This window comes from Neofelis nebulosa, chromosome 7 (genome assembly GCF_028018385.1).
Source record: "Neofelis nebulosa isolate mNeoNeb1 chromosome 7, mNeoNeb1.pri, whole genome shotgun sequence".
Lineage (NCBI taxonomy): Eukaryota > Metazoa > Chordata > Mammalia > Carnivora > Felidae > Neofelis > Neofelis nebulosa.
Genome location: NC_080788.1, coordinates 45,038,395 through 45,054,557, shown reverse-complemented (window position 1 = coordinate 45,054,557; position 16,163 = coordinate 45,038,395). Strand labels below are relative to the sequence as shown.

Sequence of the window (16,163 nt, the reverse complement as noted above, 5' to 3'; positions counted from 1 at the left end):
TGCTGACAGTGTTGAGCCTGCTTGGGATTCTCTGTCTCCTTCTGTCTCTGCCCCTCCCCTGCTCGCGCACACCCTCTTTTTCTCTCAAAATAAATAAAATTTAAAAAAAACCCTAACTTAAAATATTGGTGTTTCTATTTCCTATTAATGTTGCATTTTCATAGAGATTAAATTTTTAGAGAAATATGTACCTATTATCAAAGTAAGCGGATAGTCAGATTTATAGTTTGGGTATGTTCTCCACATCTCTAACACACACCTGGTTGTTAAGATAAGAATTAGATTATAAAAATCCAGCTTAATTATTCACAATAGCCAACATAAGGAAATAACCTAAGCATACATCAACGGATGAATGGATAAAAATGTGGTATACATAAAAAAATGGAATATTAGCCATGAGAAAGAAGGAAATTCTGTTTACAACAATATAGATAGACTTAAGGGCATTATGTTAAGGAAAATAAGAATGAAAAAGAAAATATTATGTGGAATCTAAAAATAAAAGTCAAACTCATAGAAACAGAGTAGGAAAGTGGTTTCCAAGGGCTGGGGGAGGAAGGAATAGACAGAGGTGGTAAAATGGTACAAACTTTCAGCCATACAGTCTGAGAATCCAATATGTAGTGCGGTGACTATAGATGATAACACTACACTGTACGATTGAAATCTGCTAAGAGAGCAGAACTTAAATGTAAATCATCAAAGAATCCTTTCACAGTGTACACGTATATCAAATCATCATGATGTACACTTTAAATATCTTACAACCTGATTTGTCAATTATACTGCAATAAAGCTAAAAAAAGTCTGGCTATTAAAGCACACCATAAGATTCCCCATGGTTAAAAAAAACAACAAACTCTGCTTAAGGTCCTACTTTCTTACAACTATGACATAATTCCAGAATTCTAAGAAACAACGTAGGAAAAGACAACACTTCCATTTTAAAAAGTAACATGTACCTTATACAACAAAATAGGTTGAGACAGGACACTTAGGTTTTAAAATGTACCAAGGAATGGGAATGCAAGCTGGTGCAGCCACTCTGGAAAACAGTATGGAGGTTCCTCAAAAAACTAAAAATAGAACTACCCTATGACCCAAAAATTGCACTACTAGGTATTTATCCAAGGGATACAGGTGTGTTTCGGAGGGACACATGCACCCCCATGTTTATAGCAGCACTATCAACAATAGCCAGAGTATGGAAAGAGCCCAAATGTCCATCAATGGATGAATCGATAAAGAAGATGTGCAGGGGCGCCTGGGTGGCTCAGTCAGTTAAGCGTCTGACTTCAGCTCAGGTCATGATCTCATAGTTCGTGAGTTTGAGCCCCGCATCGGGCTCTGTGCTGACAGCTTAGAGCCTGAAGCCTGCTTTAAATTCTACGTCTCCCTCTCTCTCTGCTCCTCCCCTGCTCATGCTCTGTCTCTCCTTCAAAAATAAATAAAAACATTTTTAAAAAAATTTAAAAAAGAAGATGTGGTACACACACACACACACACACACACACACACACACACACATACACAATGGAGTATTACTTGGCAATCAAAAAGAATGAAATCTTGCCATTTGCAATTACGTGGATGGAAGTGGAGGGTATTTATGCTAAGAGAAATTAGTCAGAGAAAGACAAATATCATATGACTTAACTCATATGAGGACTTTAAGAGACAACACAGATCAACATAAGGGAAGGGAAACAAAAATAATATAAAAACAGGGAGGGGGACCAAACATAAGAGACTCTTAAATATGGAGAACAGAGGGTTATTGGCGGGGGTGTGGGATGGGGGATGGGCTAAATGGGTTAAGTGGCACCAAGGAATATACTCCTGAAAACACTGTTGCACTTTATGTTAATTTGGATGTAAATTAAAAATAATAAAATTTAATTAAAAATAAATAAATAAAATGTACCAAGGAAGAATGATATAAAAGATAGCCCTGGGGGCACCTGGGTGACTCAGTTGGTAAGCATCCGACTTCGGCTCAGGTCATGAGCTCACGGTTTTTGAGTTCAATCCCTGCACCGGGCTCTGTGCTGCCAGCTCAGACCCTGGAGCCTGCTTCGGATTCTGTGTCTCCCTCTCTCTCTGCCCCTCCCCGACTTGTGTTCTGTCTCTCTCTGTCTATCAAAAATAAATAAAATGTAAAAAAAAAAAAAAAAAAAAAAAAAAAAAAATTTAAAGATAGCCCTGAGTTAAATGTTACAAAATCAAGTCAATACAAAAACCATGCTTTGTACCAGAGTTAAAAACATCAATTAGTATGACAAGAATGTAATACTCATCAATGCTGAAAATATCACTTTTTGTCTTTATTTTTTAACTTGCAATATTTAGTTATCAAAACACATTACCTGGGAAGCTAACGTCAATCAATGGGACAACAAAAAGTGCACATGTCATTTTTATATATAGCTCCCTTTCATTTGCTTTATGCTCATAAAAAGAATTAGAAACATTTTTATCAGATGCTCTACCTTAAAACAATGAATCCATTTGTCCCACGTCCATTTGTTATTTCCTATGCCAAGTTTTAGTTTCACCTCTGCATTTCTAACACTCATTATACAGTGGCATTTCTAATAACTGCTTTAATAACTGTAGAAAGGGAGTATTAAATATAATAAAATATATTTAGACATTTACTAAATATGCCTTTGAGGAGATTAATAACTCATATCTTTTTCAAGAAATCTCAGTAAAAAATATAGTATATGTCAAATATGGTCAAAGATAACTATATAGAGAAGGCCAGACTAAGTGCTAGGAGCCCTACTTCTTCAAGGAGTTTACAATTCTCTCAATATTTGAGCATTTTCACGTGTGGGCCTCAAATGACTCCTGTGTACTTCAGATATTTATCTCCTCAGCCCTTGGGGCAGCCGAGGAAGGCTTGGGATGGAAAGTTTCTTGGCCATTGCCCTTCAGCCATGACCAATCTCTTGTACATCAAACTGGGCTATCCAAAGGTGGGAAAAATTGCTTTACAGAGTACAAATAAAGCCTTTGTGTAATACAACTAAAGACTTTCTATACATGCATCAAATCATACATATATTCAAACACCTATACATGCATACATACATACACACAGGCAATCCTTGCTTTACATGCAGTATGGGATGATAAAAATAACCATACAAACTGAAACCATGCAAGCAATTTTAATGATCAGCTGGAAAAATACAGTTGTTCCATAACCATTAAAACTTTTTGTCAAAACATTATGAATTCCCCATCAATTGTAAATGTTTAGGGAAATGAAAAAGATAGTAAAATTAATATTTATTTATATACCGGAATTTACAACATTACAAACACTGAAGATTATTTTATTTGTAGAGAACTTATCAAGAGCAGTTTGAACACTGCTTGTCACCTTATTTTGGTACAACTTATGATAAAAAGCAAGCATCTCTTCTATGCTGTGAACTGTCATACTCCTTTCTAAGTTAGGATCAGCTTCCAACATTGTATCCTCTATACTTCTGATGTCAGGAAACATCTCCAAGAGTTCCTTTAATGTAAAATCTTATGCTGGTGTCACTTTTTCATCCTTTATGTCACAACCACTTTCCTCATTTGTGTCCCTAAGTTGGCCTTCACTTCATTCCCGTGGCGACACATCTGCGGTCTCTTGAACAGCAGCGGTGCCGACATTCCCACGGTTGGCTATTTCTCCTGCAACCCCACTTCTGTTCAATTCCAACTGCACTTCCAGCAGTATCGCTGTGTATTTCGTGGTCGGCCAACTATCGGTGTGATTATCCACTTTTGTAAAATGTCATGAGTTTATCACTGGGAGGCAAGGAAGGAACACAACGACACACTTTGTTTTCTGTGTGTGAACTCGGACACAGGTACACAGTGACCACTGACAGACTGGAAAATGTGCATAACTGGTCACTGGTCATGATGTGCATCTGTGTGGACTGGAGAGTCAGCAGTGAAGTCTGGAGTTTATACGATTAGTTACAGTAAATATACCATAGTAACTGAAACTGGTGTATCTTAAAACTGCAAATTCACAGGCCTGTCTTTTGTCATTTATATAGAAGTGATATATCAAAAGGATTAGAAGGTAGATACACAAGTGGTAAGATTACTTCAGGAATATTCTTTAAGGAGTATCTCTTAATGTTTTTATGGGGTTTGAGAATAAAAAAAAATACAATTGAGAAGAGAACATGTTCATGGTAAAGAAGCAGACATATATTAACAAACAAACAAACAAACAAACAAACAAAAAACAGTATATTTATTCTACCTGAAAAAGAGACTATGAACTACAGAAGTGGTTCTCAAGGTGCAGTCCCCAGACCAGCAACAGCAGCAGCACCGGAAAACATGCTAGAAATGGTAAGCCTTAGGTCCCCTTCCAGACCTACTGAGCTAGACACTATAGAGTCAGGGCCAGAAATCTCTACTCTCACAAGCCCTACTTGTGATTCTGATGAACAATCAAATTTGAAAATCAATGAATGCATGTCCTACAAACCAACGTGCTCTTCAGTTAAAGACAGTAACTCCCATATCACTGTCTTTCTTGTAAGGTAAGTTTTATCTGAATCGCTCAATCATGCAGATAAACTCTATCCTCACTGTTTTCTCCAAAAGATCTAATGCACTGTTCCCCAATTTTGATTTCTGAGGAAAAATCATCTTAAATTTCCTCAAAATCTTGAGATAACAGGGTTGGATGGGGAAAAAAATAACAAAATGCTTAAGTTAAATAGAGGAGTGGCTAGCAATGGTCAAAAGGAAAACTCAGGCCACATTTGAGAAAGGACTGTGGTGCATGAGTGCATGAATATGAGCATTTGGAAAGTTTCTAATCAAGACTTTAAGAATTCCGTTTCTAGAACACAGTAAAATCAGTTGTTTTAATTTACACTGATTAATATTGTCACATACAAAGTACTTCACTTTTGTTACATCTAACACCTATACCTCCCTTCCCCAATTCTTCCGTAGGCCTTTTTAGTGTAATGGCAAAGTTATTAACACTTAAAAACTGAATGAATCCTGGTCCTGCCAACCGAAAAACTCTGTATCTATGAATAAGTTACTTAATTATTCTGAACTTTACTTTTCTCTTTTGCTTATAGCAGTGGTCTACACACATCAAAAACTTAAACAGAGCACTTAAAACAGAGCAAATTATTTTGGAAAAGTTAAAATAATATACAATGTATGAATAACTATGCTTTGTTTTGAGAAATCTTGGTTTAATGCTGTGTGATACAACTATTTGAAGGATGGATTAAAAGTTCAATTCATGGGGCGCCTGGGTGGCGCAGTCGGTGAAGCGTCCGACTTCAGCCAGGTCACGATCTCGCGGTCCGTGAGTTCGAGCCCCGCGTCAGGCTCTGGGCTGATGGCTCGGAGCCTGAAGCCTGCTTCCCATTCTGTGTCTCCCACTCTCTCTGCCCCTCCCCCGTTCATGCTCTGTCTCTCTCTGTCCCAAAAATAAATAAAAAACGTTGGAAAAAAAAAAATAAATAAATAAAAGTTCAATTCATTTTGGGATGCCTGGGTGGCTCAGTCGGTTAAGCATCTGACTTCAGCTCAGGTCATGATCTTGAGGTTTGCGAGTTCAAGCCCCACATCGGGCTCTGTGCTGACAGCTGGAGCCTGGAGGCTGCTTCAAATTCTGTGTCTTCCTTTCTGTCTGCCCCTCCCTTGCTTACTCGCTCTTTCTCTCAAAAATAAGTAAACATTAAAAAATTTTTTAAAAAAAAGTTCAATTCATTTTACTACAGGTCTGTGAGAGCTAAAAAAAGATCCAAGGATACAAAGATCGAAATGCAACAAATGGCTCATTGCTGGGCTTCCTGAAGAGTGACAGTGATTGTTTTTAACACCATACACCAATTACACAAAAGTCTCTGTCTGAATTCTACTAATTAAAGTCCATCTTCCCTGTCGTTAACCAGTTTTTCTTATAAACATTACGACAGGGACATTCCTATCCTTGAGGCTCTCTGGAAGATTTTAAAAGAGGTTTCTTTTTTTTTTTTTTTTTTTTCTAATCTGATTCCAAGTTTTTAAAGTATACAGATATATAAGTTTTTTGTTTGCTTTTGTTTACAGTAAGTGACACTTTGGGGCATCTGGTGGCTCAGTCGGTTAAGCAACCAACTCCTGATTTTGGCTCAGGTAATGATCTCATTGTTCATGGGTTTGAGTCCGTGTTGGACTCCACACTGACCATGGAACTAGCTTGGGGTTTTCTCTCTTTCTCTGCCTAACCCCTGCTCTCTCTCAAAATAAATAAACATTAAAAAAAGTAACATCTTTCATTTTTGGCAAGAAAATCATACTTAACATACCCAAGGATGCTGTACGGCACAACTCTTGGGGTGGCTGTTTACAAGGAAGGGATTGAATACAATGTCTCTCTAGTATTATACGTGACAGGACTGTATGACAACATAAAGAGAGAGTACGATTTATCAATCCACATACTTAATAATGTAAGTAATGTTTAACTTTTCTTTAGAGAACAAATAAATAAGAACAAATAAATAACAATATTCTCTTCCTACATCCCAGTGGCTTATGTTATGCACACCTAGGGACAAAAAGAACAAAGTATACAAATTCAATGGTTTGTTTTTTACCATTCCCCTTTTCCTTGACTTTTACTGTTCCTTCAACCAGTAATCAAAGGCAACCTCATTCATTCTAAACATAAGTGAGTATCTCCATGTGCCAGATACTGTTTTAGGAGCTTGAGATATGATCAATCAACAAGAAGCCCAAAGAGGGGCAATCGACACAATTAAAGTACAAAGTTTACTAGTGGCAACCAGGAAAAGGGACTGGGGATACATTTGTGTGGGTAAAGAGTAAATGAAGCCAACTAGAGGAAAGAAACCTAGAGATGTGAGCCTGGTCTTTGTGGTTGCTTTTCTCTGGAAAAAGCAATGAAAGGCTAAGAAATGAACCAGGGCTTTCAATAGTCTTTCAGAATCAGAGGAACAAAACTGTATTTCGGGATCTATCAATGAAGTGAACACCCAAACTCTGAGTTGGGACCTTGTGTAAAAAGGGGTCCCTGGATTTGGTGATTCTTTAAAAGAACTCATAGGATTTAGCATATAGCTGTATTCATGGATAAGATGTATTACAGCAAAAGGATACAAAGCAAAAGAAAAATGACCAAAAGGAAAAGGTGGGTGGAGTGAGGTCCAGAGGAAACCAGTTGAAATCTATGAGTCTCTCCCGAATTTCTGTTTGGGGATGATGAAAAAATTCTGGAAGTGGACAGTGGTGATAGCTGCATAACACAATGAATGTACTTCAAACCACTGAATTGTATGCTAAAAATGTATTCTGAATTGGATACTACGATGGTTAAGATGGTAAATTCTAGGTTATTCTAAAATATGTGTATTTACCACAATTAAAAAACAAAGAGTCCCTTCCTACTGAAGTCACATAGGATGCACCTTAATTCTTCCAGCAACAAGTTTTTTTTTGTATATTGGAAAAGCTCATCAGAGATTTAGCACTCAAGGTTTTTATTGAAGGTTCATAATGTAGGTGCCCACTGCCTAGCATATACCAAAATTCAACTTTCAAAGGAAAGCAGATGTTCAAGATAAGCCATATTGTCTGTACAGTGTGGGTACTATGACCTATCATTATCAGTTAGAGAAAGTCTTCTATCAGTATAGAGAATGGTTTACTAGCTAAGTTCCCACATATCAGCTAAGAGCCAGCCTTGCAAGGTCTTACACAGGTCTTTCCAAGACCTTAACACAGGTCTTGTACAAGACCTTACACAGGTCTTTCCAATGATTGGTAGTGTCAGTCCTGCTACATCAACTCCTATCTACACAGACCCCGAATAGCAATACCCTAGCAATAAGTGAGAAACAGACTGGTCTTTCTAGGGTCCAAAGTCAAGCTTTAAATGATCTAACTCCCTATAAGTGAATTAGGGTAGATTGCAAGTAATCTTGTCTAGGGCCATCTGGGTGGCTCAGTCTGTTGAGCATCTGACTCTTTATTTCAGCTCAGGTCATGATCCCAGGGTGGTGGGATCAAGCCTTGCATTGGTCTCCATGGTGAGTGCGGAGCCTGCTTGAGATTCTCTTTCTCTCTCTCTCTCTCTCTCTTCCCCTCTCTCCAACTCGCATGTTCTCTCTCTCAAATAAAAAAAAAAAATTTTTTCTTTAAGTAGTCTTGTCTAGAGGAAGATACATTTTAGCTTTCTCATTATCTCTACAATTTTTCATATATAACAGCTGGCCCATGATAAAGAACAGCCTGGCATACAATGAAATAACATGGAAAAAAAAAAGAAACGTGAGATTAATTGTGTCCCCCACAAAAGATATGCTGAATCCCTAATCCACAGTACCTTAGAACATGACGTTCCTTGGAAACAGGATCATAGCAGATATAATTAAAGATTAAGATGAAGTCCTATTAAGATGAGTAGGGTAAGCCTTTAATCCAAGTGACTGGTGTCTGTATAAGAAGAAGACAGAGACACAGGAAGAAGATGCCTTTTGATGAGAGAAACAAGAGATCAGGGTGATGCATCTACGATCCAAAGATGTCAACAACTGCTGGCAAATACCAGATGATAAAAAGCATTCTATCTTCTGAAGGATTCTCTCCTACAAGTTTCGGAGGGAATATGATCCAGTGACACCTTGATTTTGGATTTCTAGCCTCCAGAACAAGAAATATCTGTCGTCTTAAACCACTTACTTTGTGGTACTTTGTTATAGTAGTCCTAGGAAACTAATACATAAAAGAAAATAGAAAATATCCACAAGAAATCTAGAAAACAGAGGCGCTGGACACAGATTTTAAAATAATTTTACCTAATATGACAAAGGAAAGATTGAGAATTTCTATAGAAAACTATAATCTGTAAAAAAAGAAGCAAATGCAGGGGCGCCCAGGTGCCTCAGTCAGTTGAGTGCGTGACTCTTGATTCTGGCTCAGGTCATGATCCTGGGTCATGAGATCAAACCCGTGTCAGGCTCCACACTGTGTGTGGAGACTGCTTAAGATTCCCTTTGCCTTCCTCTGCCCCTCTCCCCTGCTCACCCACGAGCTCTGTCTCTCTCTGAAAGAAAGAAAGAAAGAAAGAAAGAAAGAAAGAAAGAGCCAAATAGAAAATCTAAAACTGAAAAATACAATAACTGAAATTAAGGACTCAAGTCATGGGTTAAATAGTGTATCAGGGACAGATGAAGAGGGAATTAATGAAGTAGAAAAAAAATATCAAACATGATGCATGAAGAGTCAAAAGGAAAGGTAAATAAAGAAAAATAAATATAGGACATTAGGGTTACAATAAGATAATAACACTGCAACTAAAATCTTGGAGGAGAAAGAGAGACAATGGAGAAGCAATGATGGTTGGGGACATAATTACAGAACTCTCCAAAATTGTTCAAAGTCATCAAGTCACATTTTCAAGGAGAAATATGAACCGCAAAAGGAATATTTACAAAGAAAATCTAAACTAAGCACAATGTGGGAAAATTGTTCAAAACCAGGAGGAAGATAAAATTTTGTCTGTCAGAGAAAAGAGACTTGTTACTTTCAAAGGAGCAAAAAATTAACATGGACAGCTGACTTTTCAAGAATAAAGTTGAAATAATTAATAACAATAATAATAACAGTAATAAACCTTTTAGATGAATAAAAACTGGGATTCTCTGTCACTAACATATCTGTAATAAAGATAATATAAAGGGTATTCTTCAGACAGGGAAAAATGACACTAGTTTGAATCTTAGAAATATGAGAAGAAAAGCAGTAAATCAGGTAAATAACATGAATAAATGTAAATGAATATCAAAAGTATATACTAATAATAATGTATACAAAAATAAAATACTATTGTCTGAGAAAAGACTAGAGTACTTTTTAATGGAGATAAGTCAGGGATGCATGTTAAAATTATTAAAGTAGCACTCTCCAATTGAGCTTTTTGTGATGCTTGGAAATACACGCACCGTCCCATATGGTAACCAGATGCAGGTTTCAAGCACTTGAAATATGGCTGGTATAAGTGAGAAACTGAATTTTAAGTTTTACTTAATTTTAATAAATTTATAACAGTCACCTGTGGCTAGGAGCTACTGTACTGGCACACCTCTAGAGTAACCTTTAAAAGAGGAGTAAAAGAGAAAAGAAAAAAACAAGTAGCAAAAGAGTATATATATACTTATGTTAACAAAGAACTATTCTGTTAATAAAGGGGAATAAATGGAATAAAAATATATTCAATTCACAAGAAAGCACTAAGACAAAGGTCTCTAAACCAATGAGTCAAATAGAAGTAATATATAAACTCAAATTTGTTACTAATATGTGGTAATTACTATAGGTACTACAGACATTAAAAGAGAAGAAGATAGTATGAAGACCTTTATGCCAGTACTTTTCAAAATTTAAACTGAAAACATTTCTTAAAAGCATACACATACCACAAGCTATGAAACTGATGCAAGAAATTAACTATCTGAATGGCTCTAAAACTAATTTAAAAACAGAATTGATAATTAGAAGCTTCTCAAAAAAGAAAACTTTAGGCTCACATGCTTCCTAAGTAAAATTTACCATTTATAGAAGAAGTAACACCAACTTTACAGAAATTCTATAAGACAAGAAGAGGGAATACATCTGAACTCATTTTATGACATAAACATAACCTTAATATCGACATCTAGGCAAGGTATTACAAACCAATCTCACTCATAAACACAGATGGCAGAATATTAACAAAATTAATATTAATATTAAATTAAATCCACAAATATATAAAAAGAGTAATATATTATGAGCAAGCTGGGTTTATGGCAGGAACACAAGGTTGTATTAACATTTTCTTTTTAAATTTATTCTGAGAGAGAGAGAGAGAGAGAGAGAGAGCGCGCGTGAGCGCGAGTGGGAGAGGGACAGAGAGAGGGAGAGACAGAGGATCCCAAGCAGGCTCCACACTGTCAGCATGGAACCCAACTTGGGGCCTGAACCCATGAACTCATGAGATCATGACCTGAACCTACAACAAGATGGACACTTAACCAACTGAACCACCCAGGGGCACCAAGGTTGGATTAACATTTTAAATTAATCAACAGGATATGTCACATTAGTAGAATAAAAAAGTCACAGCATCACATCAAATTCGAAGAAAATAACTGATAGTTTGTTTTTTTTTTAACCATTCATGATTAAAATTCTTAAACTAGGAATACTAAGGAACTTCTTTATTATAATAAAAGGTATCTACAAAAACCTATGCAAAATACCAAACACAATGGTGAAATGTTGAAAACCTTCCCTCTTAAGATCAGAAATATGGTTAAAATGCCCATTATTTACCCTCTAATTAAGGGCTAGGTAATGCAGGCAAGGAAAAATAGGTATAAAGGTTGGAAAGAAGAAATAAAATGGTCATTGTTTGCAGAAGACATGATTGGTTACTTAAAACATCTAAATCATTAGAATGAATAAGTGAGTTTAGCTAAGTTGTTAGATAGAAGATCAATATACAAAATCAACATGCAAAAAAAGTTTATATTTTAGTAACAAACCATAAGAAAGTAAAATGTCAGAAATATCATTTACAATAGCTTAAAAATACCAAATACCAACAAAATGCACTTAAAAGATATACAAGATCTCTACATACAAAATCATAAAATACTAAGAGAAATTAAAGATATAAAGAGAAATGTACAAAGTTCATAGATTAGAAGATATGTTATTGTGAAGCTATCAATTTGCTCCACATTGAGTCAATGCAGTTGCTAACAAAAATCCCAACCTTCTTGCTGTTGTTGGTAGAAACTGACAAGCTGATTCCAAAATTTGTAAACACAAATGGCGAAGAATAGCCAAGAAACTCTTGAAGAAAACCAATTGACAAGATTCACTTTACAACACAGAACATTTCATAAAGCTAGAGTGATTTAAACAGTGTTAATTGTCTAGCTAGAGTAGCTAGAAAAATTAAGTAATTACTCCAGGTGGAGTACTTAAAACAGGTACTGCCTGAAGGACATACAGGGAGTGAGAATTAGATTCACATATATGATTTATAATACAAGTAGCATTGGAAAACAGCAGAGAAAGGGTGGTATTTTCAATAAAGAGTGCTAAATGGGGCACCGGGGTGGCTCAGTCGGTTAAGTGTCCGACTTCGGCTCAGGTCACGATCTCGCGGTCCGTGAGTTCGAGCCCCGCGTCGGGCTCTGTGCTGACTGCTCAGAGCCTGGAGCCTGTTTCAGATTCTGTGTCTCCCTCTCTCTCTGACCCTCCCCTGTTCATGCTCTGTCTCTCTCTGTCTCAAAAATAAATAAACGTTAAAAAAAAAAAAAGAGTGCTAAAAATTGAAAATATGATCTTGATATTCCATGTAAAAATACCACATAAACTGTATATCTAAATAGAAGGGGTAGAAAAAAAATCAAAGATTCTAGAAGATAATATAGGAGAGTATCTTCATGATCTTGCTGGGGGATGCAGTTTAAAATGGGACAAAGAAAGCACTAATCGTAAAGGAAATAATAAGTTCAAAAGATAGCATTAACAGACTGAAAAGGCAAGTTACAGAGTGGGAGAAAAATATCTGTAACATTTAAAACCAATAAAGAAGGACCAAACAAACAAAAATATCACAACAAATGAGCAAGAAGTTTGAATAGGCAATTCATAAAACTGAACATCCAAATGCTCAATCACATGAAAGAGTGTCCAACTTCATAAACAACCAAAGAAAGGCAAAGTAAAACAATAATGAAATAATATTATCTACCTACCAGCATGGCTAAAATTAAGTCAACTGAGAAGCCCAAGTATGGGCAAGAATGTGAAAAAAACTGGAACCCTCACATATTGCTAATATAAGTGTAAGTTGTCTCAATCATTTTGGAAAACTTTCTGAAATTATCTACTGAATTTGAAAGCATACATAACCTAGTAATTCCACTCCTTGGCATATGCCCAACAGCAATATGTATGCATGCACTAGTAGACATTTACAAGTATGTTCAGAGTTCCATTAAAATGGAAACCACCCAGACAGGTTCCTAAAGTTAAATGGATAAACTGTAGTATATTCTTACAAAGGAATATGTCAAAATAACAAAAGTAAACTACTGTTACATACAGTAACAATACAGATAAATTTCAAAAATTATGTTGAAAGAAGGCATAAGCAAAAAACTACTATTTTATGGCTCCATGTGTATGGAGTGGGAAAACAAGACTATCACATTGGAATTATGACTACAAATGGAGAAGAGGAAGAAGGCAATGATTGGGAAGGATTACTTGGGGATCTTCTGGGTCACTGGTAGTTTTCAGCTTCTTGATCTGGGTACTAGTTGCAGAGGTACTGGCTTTGTACATTTGTACAAATGTACATTTGTACATTGTACATTGTACATTGTACATTTGTACATTTATACTCTTTCCATTTTCTGAAAGTGTATTATACTTAAGTTAAAAATGGAAGACAAAAACACATCAAGTCAATGGTGTACTTTACAACTATTCTATTTTCTTAGAATGGAAAGAGTACTATGTAGATATTTAAAAATTATGTGTAAGTATAGAGAAGTTATTGCTCTTTGTTTTAGGCTGCTTAATTTTTGGATAAGAAATCCTTTAACTCTTGTATCATAAAGATGATCTTCCATATTTTCACCTAATTCTAGCTTACTAGCTTTTTCCTCTGCACAAATATACAAAATCTTCCTTCACTGTCTTGCAGTTATCTATTTTCATCAAGAAGTCTACTTTTGGGGCAATATATTAGGTAATAATTATAATAAAAAAGGTTTGTATATACAGTCCCTGAAGTAAGTTGAACAAAATATTATTATGTTCATTATGTATAAGTGAAAAGGCTCAGGCAAACAATTATAAAATATATAGTAACCATACACACATACCTTCTCACTCCCACATTTAGCATGATTTCCACTACTCTATTTATAATGGAAAAAGCACAGGCTGCGGAATCAGAAGAGATACGGATATAAATTCTGGATTTCCCAGCAACTGTGTACTCTTGAGCAATAAACACAGAGAACCTTAGTTTCTTCCTTTGTAAAACAAAGATAAACATCATCTATTTCACAGAATAGTGAGGATTAGCAATAATGGATATATAGTCGTCGACCCACATTACATACTTCATAAATGAGAGCTCTATTATATTCTTTTGTTCTATTATTTTACACACACACACATACACACACACACACATACACGCACACATGTATTTAATAGTTTCTAAGGATGATTTTAGAGCATTTCAAGTGCATCAGATAATATACAACTTGGTTTGTGAGTGGTAGATACATAATAAACCAAAGAAGAAAAAAAATACTCAACAATATTCTATAAGCTGTACTTTGGGAGGCTGGGAGGAGTGTAGTGAGGAAAACTAACTTATTAACAGGGAGGATCAAAGAACAGAATATTTGAAAAGAAACACATTACAGCTTTTAAGGGTATACTGTAACTCATATCTAGCAACTCATTTCCAATTTAGTCTGTTACTTGGATGTCAAGGGCAATAATAAACACTTCTGAAGTGGGATATCTTAAGTATTTCATACACAGCTCCTTTACCTTTTGACTATCTGTAGACAGACACTCTTCTTAAAACCAAAACCACTAAGTCTACATTGTATTAGGTGTAACTATAAAGAGATTAAGTAATGAGTCACACAAACCACTTTCACAACTGATATATAACTTATTTTAATTATATTCAGTCATTCTAGATACGATAACAAAAATGACTGTTGCTTTCTGTATTTCCAGAGAGTAATTATAAAAAAAACTTACTTAGGAGCCCTTTCTCCTACACTCCCTTCCTGATGTAACATTTTTCTGAAAATTAAAAGAGTAATACAGCAACATGAAACAACAATAAAAAACAACCCTCTAACCCATAGATGCTTTTAAAACAACATTTTTAAACATATTCACGCCCACATAAAAATTCAAACCTATCCCCAAACCCAAAGAAAACACAACCATGCAACGTAAGTTTCTCATCAAACAAATGTCAGAGAAACCAAATACACCATCCCATTAAATTAAAATGAATGGCTTATAAGTGGGTAAGATTTACGGAGGATAAAGAGCACATAGGACAATAATTACTTGGACTTCAAAGAATACTTTAGATGAAGTAAGCCATATAGATGATGGCAGTTTTATCTGTTAGAGTACATCAGAAATCGAACAAAAAAACCCCACCACTTTGTATTGTTTTCGTCATGAGTCTCTATTCTTTCCGTGCTTTAAACAGGATTTAAGTGCTCAGTTTTTGTTTCATCCTTTCCTAAAATGGATGTGGCTAGTAACTGCTTTCAAGTAGCTTTCATGAAGACTGTTGGTATGTTTCAGGGCAAGAGGTCTTTTGGAGGAACACTGCAATTGTGGTTAGTGGCTGAAAACTAAAAGAACTTCGGGCACTGAGTATGAAACAGGAGGAGGGGGCTAGTGCACTACCAAATAGGACATTTAGCCACTTGTGTTTTTGAGTTAAGCAGAGAGAGCAAATCAGTTATCTTATTAATACTCTTACACAGTAAAGACAAAATATTGATTAACCAAAATATGGAAAAAATTTTCAGATGAGTCGCCTTTTTTTGATTAAGAAAAACACACTTGTAACAGTTATTTCACACCAGGAATTACGCTAAGCACTATGAGAATACAAAGTTTCATCAGACACTGACCTTAAACTACTTACTGTCTAATGGGAAGATAGGATAAGTATCAAAAGGAACAACACAATACAAAGTAACAAGTCATAAAAGTGGTGAAAAAAAGACTACCTTGAAACATCAAAAGAAGGAAATGACTTCACAGAAGGGCAGCTTGAGATATTTGGGATGGACTGAGACATATGGTATGAATTAAAACATGGGATGAGACATTCCACTTGGAGGGAGCAATATCAATAATGACTGGTAAGTAATCCTTCATGTGAAGTATGTTAACTGTACGTGAACCCAGATAACAGAAATCAAATCCCTAACCACCCCCTCAAATAGCAAAACAGAAACAAAGTAAAAAAATGTTATTTGAAAAAATTCAAATGTCATTATAATTTTAAGAAAATTTCAAAATATGTTCACAGC

The 16,163-nt window shown here is 35.7% G+C and overlaps 1 protein-coding gene across 9 annotated transcripts in view; it reads right to left on the bottom strand.

Annotated features, from left to right (window-relative positions):
• Positions 1-16,163, bottom strand: part of ICE2 (interactor of little elongation complex ELL subunit 2) — a 65,088-nt gene that overhangs the window by 10,119 nt on the left and 38,806 nt on the right. The window contains exon 14 of one of the 9 annotated variants that reach the window (XM_058740657.1): positions 14,857-14,901. The exons of the other annotated variants lie outside the window; for them this stretch is intronic. Within the exon in view, the coding sequence (XP_058596640.1) occupies positions 14,873-14,901 (29 nt within the window). The 3' untranslated portion in view covers positions 14,857-14,872. The remainder of the gene's footprint in view (positions 1-14,856; positions 14,902-16,163) is intronic. 9 annotated transcript variants of the gene reach the window in all.